We start from the raw sequence: 24,700 nt of genomic DNA on the forward strand, positions 1-24,700 counted from the left end.
TTTTTTTTCAGTTAATGATGGAGAAACGGGACGTAGTCCTCACAGCTGTCTTCTCCTCAATAGCTGCCCTCATCCTCCTTGCAGGAGCAGCCGCTGCGTGCTACTTCTTTCAAAAGAGGGGCCGCAAACGGGAAGACGAGGACGAGGAGGCGGAAGGAGGTCGTATCGCAGCTGAGGACAAGAAATCTAGACTCAATGGATTTCTTAGCTTAAAGACACCTTTGATATCGACGAAAACTCTGGGGTAAGTACGCAATTGAATTTGGACGAAATTGGGGAGTTTGCCACAAGGCGGCGCTAGTGGAAAATCAATACCAGCTTAGAGCTTTTGATAGGGAGGGCGGTAGGCGTGTTTGAGGTTCATGGCGACATCTATCGATGGCTTGTGCAGAAAAAAGTAAGGCTTAATTGAAAATCCAAAAATCGTTACAAAAATAGTCATATATTAGTTTTTCTTTTGTAAATCTGCGATGAACCTCTATGGGAAGGAAGAATGTGAGAGCGTCTCAATTTTGATATGACATGACTATCGGTTCTCCCCAGTTTGTCGCTTCAAACCGAAAATGTATTCACCTCGAAATTCTGGCAAGCGATAACCGATATTTCGGTTTAAATTGCGGGGTTATATCGCTATATTTCTGCCTTGGGCAGGTATTAAACTATCGCTGTTTAACAGATCGACTTGCTAAATGGGTATTTTAGCGCCTTATCTATCCCCAAGCCTGACGACAGTAACTTGCAACAAAAATTTGACTTTTAGATGCGCTCTACAATCTACAGTTTGCTTTTTCTTTTTTCGAGACAACTTCGCACCTGTCCTACATTTCTCTTTTCAGCATATTTCACCTCCACCGCAATAACTAATACCTTTCTTTCTAACTTTGCAGCATCGCTAACACAATCAGGTAACTCATAATGTCGGTGTATAGATTTGTACTTTTGTGGTCGTCATGTGTGTTTTAAGTGTCTTTTATTTTTGATGTTTTAACTGTTTTAGTGTAATGGAATCTGTGTATAAAATGAAATGGATATTAAAATGTGGCGTTTTTATTCACGTTCCTTGTAAATAAAAACGCCACTAACTTCCTATTCGAAGTAACAGACAAAAGAAAATTTCATCAGCACAATGACTGCATCAGGGTCGCTTTATTGCATTTTCCGCATTTCCATTTCCGCTTTTGCGTTTGATGAAGCCCTGTCTGAAAAATTGTACTTGAAACCCGATTCTGTGGCTTTCGAACCATTTAGTTTTATCATACACCAACCAGATCAAACATGCAAACGGCTATCTGCAGGGCGCAAAGTTTGAAATTCAAATTAACGAACACCATGCTAATCCAATAAATTCGGTCATTAATTAGAATTGTAAAATTAATTTATAAACGAAATTTCGCATAACTGCCTGGATTTTATGGAAATAAATGGAGCGACACGCGACATCCATGTCGCTCGCAACCAGCTTCAGGTTTCATAAATCATAATACGTTTTAAGCGAATTTCTGAAATATCGCCATAACTTTAAACTGAACAAGTTATCTGCGGTTTTGGGCGAAATGGAGAATTTTCGATAGAATAACGAAATACCGCCATTGAGAATTTTGAGAAGAAATTTGATTAATTCTTTTCGGTGCACGGTACATCCCCCTTTCCTTTGAACCGTTTTCAACAAGCACCCTGAAGGGCACTTCATCCAAAGTTGCTCACTCCACCCACAGATTTAACCCCCAGAGAGGTTGGAAGGCTTCATTTTTCGTGTCTGCCCGAGGCAATCGATGCGCCCAAATGTTGTAAATTCCTATCCCAAAATCCTAACATTTAATAAAAGCCATGTTCAGGCATACTGTGGCTTACATGCGACGAATTCCTGAGAATACTGTAAATGCTGGCTCAAAAACGCATTTTGTAAATTATTTCAAGCCCTTATTGTCTGAGGGCAATGTTGAAATTAGCCAGCCAGGATGCTCGATTTCTGTTGTTAATTTAATATAAGCGCTTCTACGCCCTTTGGGGAGACCTATCCGTTAACGACTTTAGGATAACTGGATCTGGATCATCGAGTGAAATTAATGTGGAATTCCCTTGACCGTAATACCTATGATATGTGGCCAATTTCAACACAAAGAAGTTGCGGAAAGGGTGTATGTAGATTTCATCCCAAGGGTGCGTTACATTTAAATACATTTTCAGGAATTTCCAGAAATCCAGAAACGCCAGAAAAGTTGGAACTATTTCCAGAGGTTACTACCATTTGCAATTTCAAACATTTAATAATCGTGTATTTTATTAACATACTAAAAATTCTAAAAGCAAAATTTCACCCCACTTGAATTAAGATGTTTTCTGATGCAGTGTAGCCGTCTAAAAGCTCAAATTTTCATAGTCCCTTACATGCTAATTTTACCACATACGCGGTAGAAAAGCTCCTCTTTGTGGCGGATATTACCTAATCAGAGGGTTTTTGATTGGAGAAATTTTCCAGGAACCAATTTTGCCTACTATTTCTGCTCCACGTAACATCTATCTAATTATTATTGGAATGTCTTTAAGCTTCCTTAAATTGAAAGCGAATCGGTCCTTAAGCGGCTGAGGCCTTCTGGATGTTAGCTAAACTGGATCGAAAATTAATCGTAATTTTTCAATTTCAGCTATTTAAAGCTCACTCCTGTTGCAAAACTTGGGGTAAAGCCGAAGGTATACGTATTTTTTTGGATTTTTCCATGGTTCAGAAATTCATTACCGTTAGGAATTAATAAGGAAATTAATTTTTGCGCTTGATTTTTAATGGGCCAGTCGGATTATAAAATCTCTTTAATTGTCTCGAGGTGTTTTAAATTGAAGGTGCCTTGGGAAGTATTCCCAAGTTCCCAAAATCTCAAATGAAGTGTTTTGAGTCGAATAGGATTCGTAATGGTTGACGAGAACTAAAAAAAAGCTCAAAATTTTAGAAACTTTATGAAAACTTCACAAAAACCTTTTTGAGGGGAGGCGGATAGAGCCATTATACCACCGTGTTAAGTGGAAATATGGCTTCAATTCGAAACCCTCTTGAACTTTTCCACGTGCCAATTCTAACCCACAATTTCCTTATTTGCGAAGGAAATAAGAAACTTTTCGCTTCAAAACAGGACAGATAAACTCTGCGACATCTGAGATAAAAATGTATCATATTTAACCCACTAGGAAATTAAAAACTTTTGCCAAGGAATGTGTCCTTTGAACCTCTCCCACTCGCCCTCGAACATCCTTAACTTTCTATCCCCCATGTATGTACGAGTTTCAGCGCAATTGGAATAAACTAAGTTTTCCTCGCATTGAAAGGCACACAGCAACTAGGGATAAGTGTAATTACCGCGTTATTTATTAATTAATTATGTTAAGTCTTATTTGGTTCTTGGCAAATTGGTGAATGTTTGTATGCGGGAATTTTTGGAATACTTCCACATGATAAAATCATTTGGTAGCTTGAAGGCTAAAGATGCACTTTAAAGCTTCATAAAAATGAATTTGTTCTGTGTTGGTGTTACGGAGGCGAGAAATTAGGTGGAAGATTTGAAAGCAAAAATTTCGGAAGTTTACCCAAAATTTTTTAAGGGGAGGCGGTATGAATTTTTTTTGTCAATATTGGAGCCGTGGAGCGATTGATTTAAATTAATCGGTAATTAATTAATAATAATGCATTTTCTATGTTCCCATTTATCTCATATTACGTTGAACCTATCACGGATCAAACATTCATTAAAAGGCCTTTTTACAAAACAATTTATAGGCTAATTTAAGCTCTCAGCTGAAGCAATCCTATCCAATTTACTATAACAATTTACATTCCAACTTCCCTAATACTATTGTTAAACTCTCCAGGATAGAAAGGAAATATGCATAATTTGAGACGGTATGATATACAGATCCCTGTTCATTAATCATTCGTGAAGGTTCCGGGTGGGAACTAATAACTCATCCGGATTTTTGGGCGAGGTTTAAGGGTGGGGATTTTATTTCTTTTATTTCCATGCGAAATGAATAATAACCAGATGCGTGCCAACTCTTGGTAAAAGTTTGTTTTATTGATGACGCTTTTTGCATATACTTTAAACACAGCAACTGCTTATTTACAAAAATGTTTTACTCATTTTAAGAGCTGAAAAACCCTCAAGTAACAGACAAATGTTTTCGCGGTGCTGCTGCTTCAGTAATTTTGACTTATTGACTGTCGTCTGCGTATCTTGAAAACGGGTTGAGGCGCAAATATGAATACAAGGCTGATGTAACAGGAACAGCTGAAATTTGGCCTGGAACGTTCATAAATATGATCAAAATTGATTTGTTTAGGCCTCTTAAACCATTCGTTCCCATTATTGAAAACCAATTTCCTTGGCATGTATTTGCATTAATCAAAGTCGGGATCATATGGTGAATTGGATTGTTTACGTAGGTCTAAAATCGCCTTATACTAAATGGGGTACCCCAAAGGATAATGTCGTATGTTGCGACCTAACTAAAAGGCCCGTAGGAGTATTGGAGGCACAAAAATATCGTCATTGCTACACATAAAATGGAGGTTTCTACTTTTACGTTTTCGCAAACACGTGACAACTGGAGCGTATTTTGTAACGTCTCAGTGGAAATATTCATTTGTTCCAGTTTGCTCAACAGTTCGGCAAACAAGGAATATTTACCATTCTCACACATTTTCCTTGGGGAATTTTCCATTCGGCAGTTTATGAGGCTGCTGCCTGATCTCTTACCAAATAGCTAATTCTTCTGTTCACTGCGAAACGATGAAAGCTCTATCACCTTTTAACTAAATGAGCAAAATTTCATTCCTTGGAATTGTCTTTCGAGCCTTATATTGAGCAGTCTCTGAAATTGCCTGAAGTGTGAAAGCATAATAAAAATTCATATCTGTCATTTTCAGTTTTAACAAGATTTTTGTCTAACTCCCTGAGTTCGTTACAAAGATGCAGATCGAATTCTTCTCTATCAAGCTTTACCGTGCACCTTTTACCCTGAAGTTGCCAAGTGGATTTATTATAGGCGAGTAGCACAACAATTCTCATATGCGCATTCACCAATTTACCAAGATCCGACTAGCAGCTTAACCCAATTAGTTGATAAATGAGGAGGTAATTATAGTTATCCCTTTACTGTGTGCCCTTCCATCCGAAGAAAACTCAGTTTAACCCAGTTACAATGAAACCCGTGTATGCATGGGGGATGGAAACTTAAAGCTTTCCGAGAGCACGAGGGGGAAATTCAAAGGACACATTTCTTAAATTCCTTTGCAAAAGGCCTTAATTTCCTAGTGGATCGAAGATGATACATTTTTATCTCAGATGTTGCAGAGCTTATCTCCCCTGTACTGAAGGGAAAAGTTTGTTATTCCTTTCGCAAATAGGGAAATTGCGGGTTGGAAATGGCACATGGGAAAGTTTAGAAGAATTTCGAATTTAAGCCATGTCTTTATTTTCAGGTTTTAAAAGACAATTGTGTAATGGCTTTCCTTGGATTTAGTAAAATTTAATTATTATGAGCTTGAAGCTTTAAAAAGCATACCTGTAGCATGTGGTTTTAAAATGTTTGATACATTTTTTAAGCTTTTAGAAAATTTTCAAATTTTTCAGTTGTTTTTGGTACTTTTTCAGGTCCTTTTCAACCATTTTACACGTTTTCAGGATTAAATTTTAATTATCGAAACCTAAATCTCTCAGTTTCTTTCTGCCCTAATGCGAGCTCAATCAAGATGCGTATCAAGCCTCAAAAAAGAATTTTCTGTGGCGCCTTAAACTATGAAGATGACAATTTTCATGCTTCCAGCATCCTTTCTCGTTTTAATTTTAAGTTCAGTCTCAACCAAAATGCATTTTAACTGTTTCTGGTGCGTCAATTTGAGTTTATTAAAGGCCTCGATTGGGGTTTGAGACACGAATCAAGCAGTATTTGAGATCTTGTTTTGGTCACAAGAAAAAGGTTCAAAAGGCGCTCGGCCGGGTAGTGTAGAATTTCCCGAAGTGCCTAGCTGGTAAAAACCTCGGAATGAAAGAACTTTTTCCGACTCCAGAACTGTCCCTGACGAATACATCGTCGAGGTCAGAGAGAACTACGAGTAGCTACTAACTTCTCCACTTGTCTTCTGCTAGTCGATTCCGCGCTCTCCTCATCTGTTATGTTTTTAGAACATTTACTATGTCTTTGGATCATTTCGGTCCTCTTATACTTCTTTTTGCCCTTTGTGTAATCGAGAGGGCTTTCGCGATAGCTTTGCATCTCGCCATGCCCAATTTGTGCCCTTTAAAGTTGCGAGGCAACGCCACTCTTCCTTCTTCCGCTCGCGTTGTTTATGTCCTTCTGGTCCCGTATCGTGTTGTTATCAATTCTGATGAACATGTTCATTCGACAGAGTTTTTTCCTTTTTTCACCGGCAATGAAAATTGTTTCTGCACGTTCGCGTTTTCTCTTGAGATGTTTCTCTTCGCGTTGTCGCATTCATACGTGTATAGAAGTCCTTGGGGGTTTGGTTCCTTCGTCTTTTGCCTTGACCTTCTACGGCCTTTTCTGTCGTGTTTTTCCAAGGGCTTGTTTTGGATGATAAAATAGGTAGTTCCTTCGGCACGCCTGCATCCAGGTACTCTCCAGTTTTACCCATTGAATCTGCTACCTCTCTCTCCCTCGTCCGGGGCTGTTTACCCGGACTGAGGGGAGGATGCACCCAGCAGTCATTACGTAGAGGTGCGGATTTGACCTTCACTATTTGAGATCTAGATCCTTCCAAGTATTTTTCCGCCTTTCAGCATACTGACCAGTACCAATTTTCTCGGTTGATTTAGATCTTTGTCTGTTTTTTTAACTAATTTCGGATTTCCGTTCGAAACCAAATAATGGCGAAACCGATCAATTCCTATTGACTTAGAGGGGACTATGTAATGTGTAGGCCCTAGATTAGCGACTGGGAGCAGACACTTTAATTTCATCTCTCCCTAAGCCTAAATCGAATTTACATTAATATTTTGCTGCAATTTGCTCTTTTCTAGCAGATAAAGAATGAAACAATTATTTTTAATTTAAAATTTCGCTGCAAATTGGAGATAAGCGAGGAGAAAGTTAATTTAAAAGCTGTCGCTGACAAGTCGGTACATTAAAGTAAATAAAGAAAATCGAGTGGGACTTTCCCCTGAAAATTTCCTTTGCCGTCCATTTACGGTGCTTTGGAAAATCGGCTAACTCTTTACCAAGAGCGCTCCCATTAGAACATCCGATAAATGGGAAAGTTAATATTGAAATTTTGGTTTTTATCCTTTTTATGAATAATTTGTCTCTTTATCAGCTGGAGGCGAATTGTCCCAAATTGTGCAAAAGGAGAAAGTTAGTAAGTTGCTTTTTCTGCGCGCTCTCCCATTTCTCCCATTTCAGTCCCTAAGTGCACAAAATCCATCCAAGTAATTACCATCGCATTCAGCAACGTAACACAATGCCGCCCCTTTTGCTCTCGTTGTAGTTCCGAATGTATTTTAATTTGCATCCATCAACCTGCTTCCAGAAGATCAAAAATGTACGTCATTATCTGGATCCTTCATAGCGGTCATTTATACTCAATTCCCATCGGGCGCAAATTAAAACGGTTCACATGGAACATTCCGTGTATTTAAAGTTCGTTCAATTAAGTGCTCAGTTGACTTTGACCGGCTTCATTGGGGAATATATGGGGGGACAGATGGGCCGCTCCGAACTCGACCTTGCCAAAATTGAGGTTATTAAGATTAGGGGTTATTAATGGGGTGATTAATGAGGGTGTTCAGGGTGAAGATTAAGGAGATTAATATACATTTCTTGTTTATTAAGATAATCTACTCGAACCTCCTTTTGGGCTTTTCTGGGCTGTAATCCCCGCGAGGGTGTTAAAACATTTAAAATTAAAAAAAAATACTTTTAAAGGTTTCTTTACGGTTGTTTGCGGGAAATGAAACGCCCATAATGGCACGCAGGGGTGTTCCTATAACATTGTTAGGACTTGTATAGTCGACAAATCAATAGATGATTTTTTTTTGTTTAATTAATCTATTTATACGTAGGCCTAGGTTTAGTTTTATAATCGAATATCCTTTAAGAGAACGTAAGTAGCGCCAATCGTTTTAAAAATTAATTTTTATTTATTTTTAGTTCAGTCTACACTGATATTATGCACCTTTATTTTAAACTCAGCTAGCCTCAAAAAATTATTAATTATGTTTTTGTTTAAGTTGATTTACGTTTAAATTCAAACGGATTTCTCAAGGTAAGGAGTCGAAATCCGATCTTGGGCTTAGCGAGCACTTGTGATTTTCTATCGTGCGGTCGTTCAGTGGCAAAAACGAAAAACACATTCTTAAACGTAAATGCGCGCACTTGCGATTAAAAAATTGCAACAATGAAAAAAAAAGAAATTGCGGCGAATAAAAAATCGCAGTGAATTTTAAATCACAGCTAATAAACAATGGCAGCGAACAAACAATCACAGCGAATAAACAATGGCAACGAACAAACAATCACAGCGAATAAACAATGGCAACGAACAAACAATCACAGCGAATAAACAATGGCAACGAACAAACAATCACAGCGAATAAACAATGGCAACGAACAAACAATCACAGCGAATAAACAATGGCAGCGAACAAACAATCACAGCGAATAAACAATGGCAACGAACAAACAATTGCAGCGAACAAACAATGGCAGCGAATAAACAATCGCAGCGAATAAATAATCGCAGCGAATTAGCCATCGCAGCGAATTAACGATCGCAGCGATTAAAAAGTTGCAACTTGCTCTATTTTTTGTGTGACTCGATTGTCGCAAGTTAAAATGAAACATTCATACTATTGTCCCATAGACCTGCACACGTTTAATGTTGTTTAATCGCAGTTTCAACATTTTTTGGTGCGTTGGCAGCCAAAGTGAGTTTAGATTTGAATTTCAACTATAGGATAATAATAATGTCGGAACAGTCGAATTTAGTTTTGGATGTTATCGGCAGTGAACAATTCACACTAGTGGTGGAAAACAGACTTGCATTTAACAATAAAAAATTAAAGGGGTAAACGTTCCTCTGCTGATGCAGCCTTCTTCCATATAGCGTTTTGGTAAGTTATATGAGGCCTCGCTAGTCTAAGCAGTTATTAAAACTATTTGCACTCATACGATAAAAATGAAAGAATTTTCGAGGATATTCTTTTAACTGATGAAATGTGTGAAACTGTCCTTTCAGCCATCTGCTGCTCACAACTGGATGCACCCAATAGTGGTTTTGCTTCTTTTCCGGTAGTAAAGGGCAAGAGCGATTATAGCATCTGTCTCTTCGAATTCCCTTTTTCTATTGTGGTGTGACAAAAAAGTTGCAAGTTCGTGTAGTAGAGGTTAGCTACACACAACAGCTAGCTCACATGGTGATTCTTCACGAAAGTAGTTTTCCTCGTGTTTTTTCGATCGTCAAATTTCTCGTACTAGTTGTATCAAGAATTTCTCGGTAACATTAAACTTTAATAACTAGTGAAGGTTGTTGATTACTTTACACGAAATAGTCTTCAGAGATTGCAAACTCAGTATGGTCCGAACGTAAGATTCCAGAATCATCCTTGGCTGCCACTTTGTGGAAGCTCCACATCTCCATCACCGGGAACGATCAAAGATTTGGTCCTCGAGCCGTACCATATAAAACTGGTCCTTCTGGCTGGAGCACATATTTGGTATCTCTACCCTCAAATCACGTTTCGTCCTTCCGTTGAACCGAATAAACATCGTTCCCGTTTTTCTCTTCATGTATTTATATTCCTTCAAATCTTAGAGCAAAAAACATAAAAGTTTCTACATTGAATTGATCCAAGTCTTGCTGAATGGCCAAATTTTCCCCCGAAATCTGAATGGCGGATTTCTCCCCAAAGAGTTTTTCTAAAGTCGAAGGATACTGCAAAGGTTAGTTTTTACGGGGCAAGTATCGATGAGAAGCAGATATATATTTTTTTGGTCTAACATTAAGATTTTCAATAATAATTAAATGGTAATCAAAAACAGACTAATAAAAGCTGAATTTTATGAAATTTTATTCAAAAATTATAAAAAAACTAAATTGTTTCTGAGTGTGAAATGGGTCTTTTCAAGAGCGGAGAAATGACTGAAATTGAGAGAGAAAGTGACACTTTTTATTTCACTTATGCAGCAAAATCTGTTTTCGTTTTTTAGATTCTTCATAATTTCTGCCTTCCTCCCTTCCCTCAAGGAAAAAAATCAAAATCTCAGTCTTTGAAAATAGCGTAGCAACACTGTTCACCTGCTAACGTCCAATCACACTCATACTTAAAACAAATGCTAAACGCTGGGTTGCCATTTCCATGAGTTATGTATATTTCGATTGTAGCTTTTTTAACTTAATACTGACCTGAAAAAGTGAGTAAAGTTAAAAAAGAATCAATCATGGAACTTGCAAAAATGGCAAATAACGTGTTAGCGAAGTTTGAACATCTGCTCACTTTCGAAAGGAAAAATAAAAAAATCCTAAAATGGAATTTTTTAATGAGAAAAAAAGAATACTAAAAAAGATAGTGATTGGATAGCCAAAATTCTTAGATGAGGTTCTTTAAGATAAATGCTTCAAGAGAAATGACCTTTAGGAAAAACCCAAACCTCGGACTTTCCATATCATGCGGCAACGTAGTGACGTAGTTGACACTTATGTTTAAAAACAAATGGTAAGCGCTGCGTTGTCATTCCTCTGATTTATAGACTAGTTGATCTTAATTGACAACTAGAGATTCTTATGACTTTACTTATTGAAATAATCTGGAAAACGCTATAAAGTCAATAGGAAGTAGACAATGCGTCCTAGTGCATCTGGCAATACTGTCCGCCAGAATGACCATAACGTTTACCATTATTCGTTTAAAAACAAGGGCGTTGCCTTTTTCTGCTTGCTTAAAAAAAATCCTGGAATGTGGGTTTTCTCATATGAAAGTGTCTCAATGGAAGTTTAATGCAACAATCCAAGCTGGTTGAGAAGGAATTAATCAGAAGGGGCGTGAGCACGGATTTCCATTCATGATTACCCTGACTAAAACGCAAAACGTACGCCTCTGTTGTCGGCAAAAAGCCCCCTTCTCCCTTCTCCGGAACGCATGGTCCATTTTCAGGCTCCGATTCAGTTCTGCTCTACGATGCACGTCCTGAGCAAGGATTCGAGCGGCGGTCCTGCAAATCTCTAACCCGAACCCTTTTTCGAACTTTCCGAACTTTCCTCTATCGCGTCTTTTCTGTCTTATAATTTCCTCACTTTCGCGCGTCATCAGCAAACTATCCCTGAATTTTCTGTCCAAATTTTGAATCTGTGTAGTGCAAATTAATGGTCCTCGCTCTGTAGTGATTTCACTTCTTCGTCATGTTCTGTTTGTAATTAAAGTTTCGACAGCTGATACTAAACGGTGCTAAAAAATTGAAAATAATCATATTCTAAAAGTAGGAGTTTGTTGTTGTAAGTGCTCTCATCGAAGTTTTAATTGCGTATTTTGTTCGGAGCTTGAGATGATTCTAATGGGCGTTTGTAGTAATTAGCAGTGAAGCGCCCAATTTTCACTTGGAAACATAATTAAAAGTAAATTAAAATGCTGTTTGAGGGAGTTTCCGCTTTTTAGTGCTAATAAATATTTCAAAGTGCATTATGTTTAATTATTAAGTGAATTCAATGGAGGAAGTGAAGAAGTTGAGGAAATGCGTGGGAATAAGGATGTGTGTGTGCGAATGGCATTAAATTAATTCTGTTCGCATTAAATAAATAAAATAAATTTTAAAAGACGTGAAAATCCAAAAAAATTGGCAAAACTCTTCTCTGTTTCAAATTGAAAAAAAAACGGTCCGAGGTAACGAAGCCATTCAGGTTAATTCACTTTAGTTCAGGTTCATCAGAATATTTGACACATAATAATGATGAAATATCCAGGAAAAGGGCCGAACATTTTTTTTTAATTTAGGAAAACTTGCTTACGAATGCATCCTAAAATCTCTGGAAAGCAAAAAAAATTAACTTGGAAAAAATACAAAACTAATTCGACTTAAAGCTTGCGATAAAGCATTAAATGAAAAAAAATTCGGAAAAAATTGTAAACGTATTTCTTGAATATGGCAAATATCACATTACGTTATGACAATAGTAAGGAGCATGTTACAAGCGAGAGGAAAGTCTGCACACGAGCCGCAGGCGAGATCAGTAATTCCCGCGAGGGAACTAACTTTTGAGCTGTGCACTATATTTCTTCCTCGACCTCCTGCCATTTCTTCATAAACTTACCGAAATTCTAATTCGGTGAATCTCCACAGATCACGTTCGTTTTGCTTGCAGCCTGAAATCCTCGAGCAACAGATGTGATTGTATATATCTTGACGCGCATGCGCGAATCAACTGCTAGCTGTAGTAATATTACATGACATTAGGAGGGTTCATTATGTAACACTTGTAATTAGTCAATAGTTAGGTGGAAATTTCCTTGCTTTTTCGAACTTCGAGTTGAGTTCCGGTTTCAGTTCCGATTGACGAACTGCCTTTTCCCTCTTTCTCTTTCCCGCTCCTTTAACTTCATTATTTGCTACAGTTTTCTTGTGGCCACTTTCCATGACTCTTCATCTGTTAGCACGACTTCCGAACAATGCTTTCTTCTGTCACCTCTTTCTCATCGAGCATCCCCTGTGCCGCACGTGTTATGTCCGTATGTTTTATGAAGGTAAAAAGGGGACCTGACCTAACCTGAACTAACCTAATCTAACCTGAACGGTTAAGGTTCTGAAGTAGAATGCTTTTCGCCTCGGCATCTACTAAATAATTTTTCAGTTCTCTTTCAGGTCTTTTCGTCCCTTTATTACGCAAATTTTTAAAAATATTTTTACACAATTTCTGAAATGAATTTGAATTTTTGAACACTTGAAAAAACTTTTCAGCCGAAGGAGGCAGAACAATAGGCTTTGAAATGTTCTATTTTGTCGAAAAAAATCGTGAAAATATGACGATTCATCCAAATATTTTCTTAAACCATCACCGATTATGAATTTAAAAACGTGATTAATTACGGTTTGAGAGAATCGATTTAAGACCGCGTGTCTTTGTCCGCAACGGCTTCTGACCGTAAAATCGGAAAAGTTTGTTAAATGTACCATTAAAGAAGATAAGAAGTAATTTACCACGTTCAACACAAGTTGTAAAAAGAGATCATCCCAGGTGGATCTGTTTTTACAATTTTTCCCAGGCCTTTGAAGTAGGAAGGCTGCGGCTCCAAATAACTTTTTATCTGAAATTGCAAATACCGAAATAATATTCTTATCGCAGTCCGTGTTTAATTCGAAAGATACCGCTGGTGCAATACTCTTTTGTTCCCCTAAGGCCACAATAGTCTCCTATAAACTTACCTGTTATGTTCTTGTTTCCATACAGTAATTAACAACTCCTACTGAACTCCTCGAGTTTTGGGCTTTTCACATGCCGCCCTGATTGCATTTACCTGTACAGAATATCCATCATCATTACAGGTTATAGAATACGTAATTAAAAACAAGGTGTAGCATAATCAAAAGTTTTAACGGTTTATGAAGTTAAATTAGTTAAATATCAAGTGACTTCTGGTGGACTTTGTTATATGTGCCGTTTTCATTAGTCGAAAATGTCGAACATGGCTACACTTTCTCCAATGGATTTCTTCGATGGACTGAAGAACAACAAGACTTTGTCGAGGTTCCTTTCACAATCTCTGTAAGTACTAAAATTTTAAGAAATTTTAAAATTATTGATTTAGGCGTAAAACTAGATTTTTTTATTTTTCCAAATTCACGGGCAAAAAAATTGATAGTTTTTGCATATTTCCACATTCAAATGGTACTTAAGCTCGAATATAATTTTTCCGGTCTTTAGCGGGCACATATGAATCATTAAAATCATTTTTTTCAGGGTTTTACATTTTAATGCCTGATAGGTTAATTCTACAAAAAATTAGCGGCGTTCTTCTATCGTGTAGTAGGTGATACGTTAATTCAACCAAAAAAACAGGGGCGTCCGCGTACCCTTCCCTTAAAATAGTGACGAAGGCTGAAACCATGAAGAAAATGCTGTAAATAATTTTAAAAAACTGCCACCTTAGGAAACATTGGACGTGCCCCACTGGGGTTTTTTAGTGTTTTAGATTGCACTTTTGATACTCTGATAAAAAAAAAACAGGGACGTAATCATATCTTAGACTGGTATCCATGATGGAAATTGCTAAGAACATTTAATGACATTTTCAAAAAACCCTTCTGTTGGAAATATTGGGCGTACCCCACTAGATTTTCGCAGTGTTTTACATTCATTTTTTCTAAATTCATACCAAAAACAGTGGCGTACTCATTCCATCACATCAAACATCCCACACTGAATACAGAACCAATCAGTCTCAAGCACTACCTATAGATATACATACAGGATCGTAATTCTTCATTTTGAACGACGAATATTTCTCATGCACGACAACTCGACGAAGTCCTATTATAAAACAAGATCTTTTCCGGTCGTTAGACCTGGAAACAATCTCTCGAGGCCTCTTTTTCCCGGACAAAATAATAGATTAGGGAACCGAGATAACAGATCTGGTACGTGAATTTTAGAGGCCTCGCCAACAAGGAGGAATTTTAAGGTTGCGAATTTATTTTAAGAAATATTTTCAAAGGAGCTCAACTAAAAATAAAAACTATTTGGATAAACATGGGATTTTTCGAATATTTCCGGAACCAATCGGAATTAACCGAAAACATATTTGCTAACCTGAACTAACCTAAACCAATACGAACTATATTACAAGCAGAATCACTGAAAACTCTAACAGTACGAGGTTTTATTCGGAAGATTAACGGTTTTCAAATAATAATAATAATAATAGTAATAATAATAATACCAGGTCCGTACTTAAAAAAAACGAAACTGATGATGGTTCTCAAAATCCCAAACGTCACATTAAAAATCGGATGGCATGATTTTCTAGAGAAGAAAAAATGTTTCTGAAGAAGTGAAAGATATTTTAAGAAATATCTTCATATGAGCTCAGGAAAAAATTGAAGAAATATCGGATTTTCTCGAATAATTCCGGATCTAGTCGGAACTTGTGAAATTTTAAACCGTAATTTTGCTGAGAATGAAAATAATCGAAAAAGCCCTACTAACCTGAAATAACTTAAACAAGTACGAACCAGAGGATAACCAGAACATAGATAAACCATCTGATTTCGTTTTAGTAGTGAAGAAAAGGTGAACAAAGTTTAAAAAGGTCTAAACTCGAGAAAAATCTCCAAATTTATTTAACTAGGAATCCTACTTAGCATTTAGCTTCAAACCCACCTCTAAGGCATTCAATTAACTTTGTTGGGATAACTTCGACTACTCTCTGCAACTCCACTATTATTATGCCATGACGAAGTTTTGCCAGGCAACTTGGCAAATAAAGCTTCAGCATTGAAGAAGCTCGTCTTTTGAGAATTTGATGGCACAATGTTAAATTGGATACATAAAAGTTTTCTTTGAGCTTTGCGTAGGAGATTGGTAATTTGTAAGAGCTCAAGCAGGGCGCCGAAGCTCAATTTGCAGGTGAAGCGTAACAACTCACATTGATAAGTTCTGTTAATGCCCGATTGTCGTAACATTAATGACTGTTTTGCAGCGAGTATTATCGGTGCAATTGTGAGGTCACATAGAACTTCTTCCATTTTATTAAGCGTAGTTGAGGAGGAGCAATCTTTGTAATGTCCCCATCATTTAAGGGTGGAGGAGCGATCTGGTTTTACGAAGCATTAAGATAAGGACGCAGTCTCAGACGTACATTTGTCTGTGAAAGAGTGCGGTCAAAGGAGATAAAAGTTTGCCGAACCTCAGCAATATCCAGGAAGCTGCAACAATAATTATTATAGTGGAACTTTGCTGTGTTTCGCCAGGACAACTTAATTTTCCATTGGGAATTATCATGGGGACTCGAACAAGGGTATCGCTACTTGACAACTACATAATGTAAAGATGGAATTGGGGGTTGCAAATTACGTCACAGAAACACACAAGGTTCTCTAATAAGCTCAAACTTTAGAGCGAGTGCTCCGAGCATCACGCAGCAATTGCAATTAGGTCATTTGTCATTTGCAGTATGTAGCATTTAATGGATGCATGACAGTAAATTTTCCAGAGTTATAGCAAGTCTAGGCAGGAAAATTTTGCCGATTATCGAAGAAGTGATTGATTATCCTATTATATGCGTGGTGTCGATAAGGGTTCGAATTTTCGGATTTTGAATAGAAGAGGAACCGGAAAACAAACCAAGCTACGCCTATGGGATTTACACATCTAACAACAGAGCAGCAGATTAACGATTTTGGGACGAATTTTTTATCTTTATGGAGTTCCAGTGGCTGCACTACGAGTTTCTAAGTTCATGGCCAAAAAATGCAGTTTTCAGTTTCGCGCATTAACTCGAATAAGCAAAGCTATGGAGACGAAATTTTAGTGAAAAGTAGGGGAATTTTGAAACCATTTGGAATACATTTTGGATTTTTACACGTATGAAAGGTTATTCAATTCGATGTTCATAATTTTGATCTTGATACCCGTAAGAGATACGAAGTTGGTTAAAATAGGGCAAATTTTATATGCTCAACAATACTGTGTTTCTAAGCTTAGAAAATCCCGACTGGTGCAGGGAACTATCGAAAAAAACCGACGTTTCCACCATCCACCTCTTTTTTTAATCCATATATTGCATTTTCTAAAGGCCCTGGACCTTTCGATTAAAACCATGTATCACGACGTGTCCAAAGCTCACGTTTCTCTCCTAATACATTTTAAAATTATCATTATCAAAACATTTTAAAATGCTCTACAATCGAGCTCTCTAAGTGCAAACTTTGTCCTCTCTTTGGACAGTCCAGCTGCAAACTTCATGTATTTATCGAACGGCACAAAGTAATGGATTAGCTGGATGGACGCTCCTGACAATTAAATAGAGATTAGGCTATTCCGAAATTTAATTGTGCAGTACTGTTGCTTCGAGCGATAAGCCTCGTCACCTCGATTAAAGTTTATAAAAAAAACAGAGTTTTTAACTACGGTTTCAGACTGTTAAAACCGGTTTGTTATTATGTTTTTTAGATGAAAGCGAGAGAAAAGGGTAGAGAGAGAGGAGTGGGAGAGAGAGGGGTGAGAGAGGGAAAAAGGAGGAGAGAGATAGAGGGAAAGAGGAGGGTTGGGAGAGGAGAGGGAGAGGAAGAGGAAGAAGAGGGGGAGGTGAGAGAGGGGTGGGAGAGAGGGAGGGAGGGAGTTCGAGAAAAAGGAAGAAAGGGAGAGAGGAAAAGAGAGGGAGAGAAAAATATTAATGTTTAAATAGCTATTTTTCTTTCCTCAGTTCCATTTCTCGATGTTCTCATTACGCTTACAAGCAGTTATGGGCCAAATTGCTCCCCACAAATCTCAATTTTTGCATGCCCTTATAGATCATGATTTCCTGTCTACGTTAGACGTCAATGAAACTTTTCGGGCCCCTTTCCGACGACATATTAGGGCCGGATCAATGTTTTCCTTAAATTGGGAAAACGTTCAGAGGAGACGTGCCAGATGTTCTCAACAGTGCAGAACATCAGTTGTTAAGGACGTCCCGTATTATCCGGTTTTCATTTATATTAAATAGAGGTACTCAAAATTGATGGCAAACAGGGGAATACCAACTTTTAAAGCGTGTTAAATGGGGCATTTAAGTTTGAAAAATTGCCCTTTATCGCGCTAATCCTCGAGTAGGAGAAATTGCATGACAACTTGTCTACTAATAGCGATTGCCCTTTTTAAAGGCTTTTCCATGCTAAGTTCAAATTTAATTTCCCTAATTCAAAGTCGTTGATGTTTCAAAACCTAAATAAACTTCGCTTCCCTTGCAGCATTTGCTTAAGCATGATAAATGCGATTATACAGAGCCTGCATTTTCGCCTAGTTCCACTTGCTTTCATTAGTTGTTTTCTCGTCAGGATCCGTCAATCTGCATCTGACTCTGAATATTAATTCTCGAAGTTTCGCCACATGTGCCCAAAAAAACATCGGGGAATCATTTGAGGGCAATTGTCCGCCATATTCTCTGCCTAAACTACATCGTTTTATCATATGTGTGTATAAAATAACGTACATAATGGAAAATTGATACCAAAATTACATTAGGATCTGTCGAAATATAATAGATGGCTAAATGAAAAGCTCTAGGGTCTCTGGAGACCTAAACTAGGTCGACCAAACAGAGTGTAAGGTTTTGTTCTTTAATGCTTTTCTCACGATAAGGTCTATCTGGTTTCGGATTCCCCTTCAAATATTAAAGGTTTTTCAATATAGAAATATAGAAAATGGTAAACTGTTGTTCTATACAAAATATAACATATTATCATGGAAGTATTTCAGGGGATGATAGTATTCTGCAAAATAATAAAAAAATATTAATAGATCGATGGTCAAAAACACACCGTTTTCGATATAGAGGATGGCAAGGTTTGACATTTTTTCCAAAACGAATTGGTGAAAATGTCCTCCTTTTACTAAGATGCAGGATTCTACTCGTTGCCTCAGAGACCGTCGGACCCTCTCAAATATTGGAGGACTATTGCGCATAATATTGCATGAATCCACTATTCTATTTCGCAATTCCTCTTGTGTTTCACAATTCGTTTTCTGTTTCCTTTGGCGTCTGGTACACTAATCATTTCAGGTGTCCCTAAAAAAAGTGCAGACTATTCAGGTCGGGGGATCCAGGAGGCCACGAGTGAGGTCCCCCTCGACCTCTCCAATGGTTGTCAAAACGTTGATATAGGTACTCTCTCATCTCCATACTGAAATAGGCTAGCGCACCAACACGTATAAGCCACATTTAGGTTCTGTAAAGAATAGGTACCTTTTCCAAGAAGACTGGAAGATTCGCTTTTTGGTTTGAAAATATGAGTACGAAACATTAAAAATTGGACTCAAGACATACGAGAGAAACACGCAAAATATAGGAAAAAATGTGAAACTTTACCACCCTGTGAATCGAAAATAGTGCGTTGTTGTCCACCGATCTATTAGAATTTTTTTACTTTTTTGCAGAGTATTATCGCCCCTTGAAATATCGCCATGATTATATGTTACACCCTATACAGGATAATTTATTAACAATGGAGCAACCGAAAACTGGAGATGCTACACGTCAAATGGCGATGATTGGAGGAAATATGCCTTATCCGAAAGTTCATAATTTCGAATATACATAGGGTGTTGAAGGTTAAAATTTTAATTCATTTTTTGCCATTAGACTGAAAATGTCTACGTTAGATATTTGAAAATTTGTAAAATTATGTTTTTTTAGGTGACGAATAAGATACCTTTTACAATTTCCGCATTGCTAATAAAGGGCACCACTTGCAGTCAGTTTTACAGAATTTACAGTTAATAACTTTTTACTGTATATGTCTAGTATAAAATTTTATTTAAAATCTGAAAGAGCAATCATTTTTCCATTAACTATGTTTTCTTGTTTCATTTAAATGTCTCGATCTGTTTTCAGGAAAAATCTATTTGTTTGGTTTACTTTTAATTTCTCGAATTATCAAATATAAATATAGTGTTCGTTAAATAGATTTTTCTCGAAAACGGATCGGAATATCTAAATGAAAAAATAATACATAATTAATGGACAAACGATTGCTCTTTCAGGTTTTGAATCAAACTTCATGCTAGACATACAAGGTAAAAAGCTGTTAACTGTAATTTCTGTAAAATTGATTGTAAGTGGCGTTTTTATTAGTAACGCGACATTGCAAAAAGTATTTTATTCATTATCCAAAAAAACATAGCTTTACAAATTTTCAAGTGTCTGACCTAGATATTTCCAGAACAATGGCAAAAAAATGAATTAAAATTTTAACTTTTAATTCCTTATATACAGGAGTGCCGTACTTTTTCGAAAAAGCCCGATTGTTGTCGAATTGTTTGACAACATTGTTCAATTCGTTGCCACATATACTAAACTTTTTAGGTAATCCCAAATACAAAAATCTAAGGAGTTTAGATCGGGAAATTTAGCGGGCCATGAAATAGGATCCCCTCAGTCTATCCATTTCCTTCGAAATATTTCGTTTAAGTACTTCTTAACACCAAGCGTAAAATGAGGCGGTGCCCCATCTTGCATAAACCAAATATTTAATCTTTAATTTAAAGGTACATCTTCCCAAAGGGCAGGCAAAGTGTTCATCAGGAAATCAAGGTATACAGGACTTGTTAAACATTGTGGTAAAACAACTGGTCCTAATAATTGGTCGCCTAAAATACCTATCCAGATATTCAGAGTGAAACGTTGTTAATGTCTGGATTCTCGAACAGCATGTGGATTTTCGTCCGACTAAACGTGATTATTGTGATAATTGAAAATCCCACCTTTAGTAAAACCGGTTTCGTCAGTGAAAAGGATATTAGAAGCAAAATTCATGTTTTCAGCAGCATTCCTTAAGAATTATTGAGAGAATATTATTCTTGCTTGATAGTCAAGGGTATTAAAAGCTTGTACCTGTTGGATATGGTACGGATGCAGGAGTTCTTGGTGGAGAGTTTTCCAAATAAGAGGATAACTTACGCCTAGCCCGTTTGAAATTCTTCTCACATTAATTTCGGAATTTTCATCTATCATTTCCAAACTTTATTCTTCAACCTCCCGCCTACAAACTGTCCTTGAACGTCTACTGTCATGGGCACATTTTGTAAAGAAGCCACTATACCTCAGCCGCTGATAAATGTTTCCAAACATCACGTGCGAAGGTAGCTGACGATTGGAAAAAGTGTCGTTGTACAAGCAATGTGCTTCCAAAGCATTCCCAATAGAACGACTACACATGAACACAGCCATTTCAGCATTTGAATACGGTATTGCAAAGCGAAAACTATTTGACTGTCTGATAAAGTAAATATCTTTATCAATAATGTAAACAAACAAAAAATAAAAAAACAACACCTGAAAATATTCAGTGTCGAAGTTTTGGATGGAACAGTCCGTATAACTAAGTTGCCGAACATATGCGGCTAAAATCCTGGGACACGACGATTTTTATTTTTTCTTCCGTTTTTTTACGGTAAATTCGTGTATACAGGGTAGTCCAAAAATCAGGTACGACCACCAACTTTGTTTTTTCAAATAGAAACGCCTATTGTTCATTTTTTAATTCTACGCAAAATTCTAAGTGTGTTTCATGTACCATGTCCTATATCTAAATGCAACAGGTCTCGAGAAATTTACGATTGAACATATCAAAAACTAAAACTTCTGATTTCTTTTAAATTTCTTTGGTCCTGAAAAGGCCCGATTTAATACAAAATAGCACCCCCTCATTACCACGTTGATGTTAGGGCTTATTTAAATGACATTTTTCCTGAACGCTGGATAGGGAGACGAGGGGTAATTGAATGGCCGGCACGATCACCCGAACTCACGCCATTAGATTACTTTCTATGGGGTTATGTTAAGAGTAAGGTATACTTTAATCAACCAGCAATTATCGAAGCCTTAAAAGAAAGAATCCCTAATGAAATAAGAACAATTACCCCATCAATGCTTCAAAATGTCAAACAGTTCAAAGTTCATTCATCGTCTTGCTTACTGTCAAGAAGTAGGTGGGATCCAATTTGAACATTTAATTTAATTCTTGCTTGTTATTTTATTTTTTATTAAACCGGTTCTTTTCAGGACCAAAGAAATTTTAAAAGAAATCGGAAGTTTTAGATTTTGATATGTTCAATCATAAATTTCTCGAGATCTGTTGCGTTTAGATATAGGATACGGCACATGAAACACATTTAGAATTTTGCGTAAAATTTAAAAATGAAATAAAAAATAGGTGTTTCCATTTGAAAAAACAAAGTTGGTGATCGTACCTGATTTTTCGACTACCCTGTATACATAAATTTACCATAAAAAACCCACAAGAAAACATAAAAATCAACGTGTCCGAGGATTTTGGCTACACATGTTAAGCATCTTAGTTATATGGACTGTTCTATCCAAAACTTTCACACTGTATGTGATAATTGTGCTCTGTAGAAAAAAAAGAAAAGAGACTATCGCTTTTATTTCGAAAACAATTCATTTACGGGCTCATGTTTATTAAGACTGTTTTATTTGTTTTCGTTTGCACATATGCCCCTTAAATATTTAAACGTTATTTTTTTAACACCCTGTATATCCGAATCCATCAACTTTCGGATAAGGCACATTTTCTCAAATTATCATCATTTGACGTGTAGTATCTCCAGCTTTCAATTGTCTCATTGTTAATCGATCACCCTGTATAAGCACCCTGTGTCCTGTGGTAACTTAGATTCGTTTGCTTTGGGCCACCCAACAAGACTCAGACTGCGTAAAGGGCAAAAGAAATTAAATTAAAATAGGGGATGAACTCATCTCTGACTTTTCTGAAATTAACTAGAAGATTTATGTAGGGACACAACACCTTCGGAGGACTTAATCATAATAACCTTAGAACTACGGTTCGCAAGGCCTGTGGTCGTACTTTATGGTTTTTTTTTCATTAAATATCGCTGCAATTTTCGGAGGCTTCTTTAAGAAAATTGGGGTCCATATCACTTTAGTCCATCAAAAATTAATCATTTCTTTTTTGAAAAAATGATCTCTTTGATATTGTAATGAGCGATTCTTTGCAAAAAAATGCGGATTTATAATTTTTTTTTTCATTATTTTTCATATAAGTATCTGCAGTATCTGCAAGCTTTCGGGACCGTGGAGTGAGTTGGTGTGTTGGGCGGGGTAAAATAAATAAAAAACATCGTTGGGTAATGAATAAATCATGTAATGAAACTAACCTAACCTAACCGTAACCAAACCCACCCAGCTATTTTATTGCCAGAATACATGGATTACTTTTTATGGTATGAGGTTTATCGTGGAGAGGTTAGTGATAATTTCATAAATATTTGCGAACAAATTGCTGAAAAATATGTATTTTAACACTTTTTCAATTATGATAGTTTTTTTTTATTTGGGTAAGAATAGCTTGGTTGGGTTAGTTTAGGGTTTGGTTACAGTTAGGTTAGTTTCATTACATGATTTATTCATTACCCAACGATGTTTTTTATTTATTTTACCCAACCCAGCACACCAACTCACTCACGGTCCCGAAAGCTTGCAGATACTGCAGATACTTATATGAAAAATAATGAAAAAAATAAATAAATTCGCATTTTTTGCAAAGAATCACATATTACAATATCAAAGAAGTCATTTTTTCAAAAAAGAAATGATTAATTTTTATTGAGCTAAAGTGATATGGACCCGAAAATTGTTATACAGCTTCTGGAATTTTATAAAGAGTTAATAATAATTCAAAATCAGTAGAGTACAATTTAAAAAGATCCAAAGGGCTTCCGAAGGGGGAGGTTCTGGATGGTCAAATCGTCTAGGTAAGTTTCCATTTACCGTTTTTCCCATTTCCATTAGTTTAATTCCCGTTTGTACATTTTCTCCAGTTGTGCACCAAACTATCTAGTAACTGAGGCCAATATTTCGCATCTCATTAATCTGCGGCTTTGCAAACACTTTACACCTCACGTGTTTACCTTCATAGTAACCGCACATACGCTAACTTACATAGCGCTGACCTTAAAGGCCATAATCAAAACATGGCCTTTCGACCCTGATCTAAACATACAAACAACCTTTCAAATTAAATTAAATTCGACCATCCTTTTGCATTATAATGAATTTAATACGTTGCATCCCGAGCCTGGAAAGGGGACCTGAAATTTTAATAACTGCTAAAAACCACGTGAATGCCCTATAGAATATTTAGTAGACCTTAAATATTTAGATGATCCAAAAATCCTACTTGCTTTATCCCCTTGGAATTCACCTTTTAAGGGATGCTCCCGCCAACTATTTCTCCATGAATCTTCCTTATACGGGATGTTTGCTTTGCTCCCAGGCACATCACGCTCCCCTTGTTTGTCAATGTGACTTGCGACTATTTCAGGAAGGCGTATGTCTCCATCGCTGGTTTAATGGAAAACACTTCTGTTGAGATGATTTAAATGGCCGAAGAAACGATGTATTGTCTTCCAGGGGCTATAGGTTCATTGTAATAAGTTATGTTGTAAACGATGAGGGACGGCACGCTTAATACCCCTCTAAAGCCCTGGGTACAAATAAATTTGATTTTGTTGCTTGATAAGCTACCCCTAACTCTTGTTTACAATCTTGGGGTGTATTATTAAATTTATGCAGAGGATTATCAGGAGCTGCTGTTGCATCGCGTGGCTGTGCTCCATGATCGTCTACAAACAAGTTTGCTAAATCTCTGTTATTTACTGAGATGTGGGGTTCCAGTAGTACCCCCTCAAAAAAAAAAAAGATTTTCCCACGCTTCAAAGTGTCAACTGAGCTATCTAGGATCAACATGTTATCGTCGACTTCATTTAGCCGAAAATCGGTGTATCAAGAATTTCGAAAATTTTTTGAAGGGAGGAAGTACCTACTTCTCCCCAGTTTTCAAATTTTCAAAGCCGATATCTCAGGAACGCGGGGAGTTATTGCCTTGAAAATTCCTCAAATTAATTACCCGGAAACGTCGATGGACCTACAGAAACGGATCTTCAAAATATTTTTTGGTATCTGAGATCCTGGAT

The 24,700-nt window shown here is 36.9% G+C and overlaps 1 protein-coding gene across 9 annotated transcripts in view; it reads left to right on the forward strand.

Annotated features, from left to right (window-relative positions):
• Syt7 (Synaptotagmin 7) overlaps positions 1-24,700 on the forward strand; it is a 260,026-nt gene that overhangs the window by 61,921 nt on the left and 173,405 nt on the right. For 5 of the 9 annotated variants that reach the window (XM_066401742.1, XM_066401743.1, XM_066401738.1 and 2 more), the window contains 2 exons: positions 12-244; positions 888-905. In XM_066401742.1, the coding sequence (XP_066257839.1) occupies positions 15-244; positions 888-905 (248 nt within the window). In that variant the 5' untranslated portion in view covers positions 12-14. Of the gene's footprint in view, positions 1-11; positions 245-887; positions 906-11,178; positions 11,492-13,533; positions 13,754-24,700 lie in introns of those variants that run through there. The other 4 variants (XM_066401744.1, XM_066401745.1, XM_066401746.1 and 1 more) reach the window with 4 other exon arrangements.

This window comes from Euwallacea similis, chromosome 23 (genome assembly GCF_039881205.1).
Source record: "Euwallacea similis isolate ESF13 chromosome 23, ESF131.1, whole genome shotgun sequence".
NCBI lineage: Eukaryota > Metazoa > Arthropoda > Insecta > Coleoptera > Curculionidae > Euwallacea > Euwallacea similis.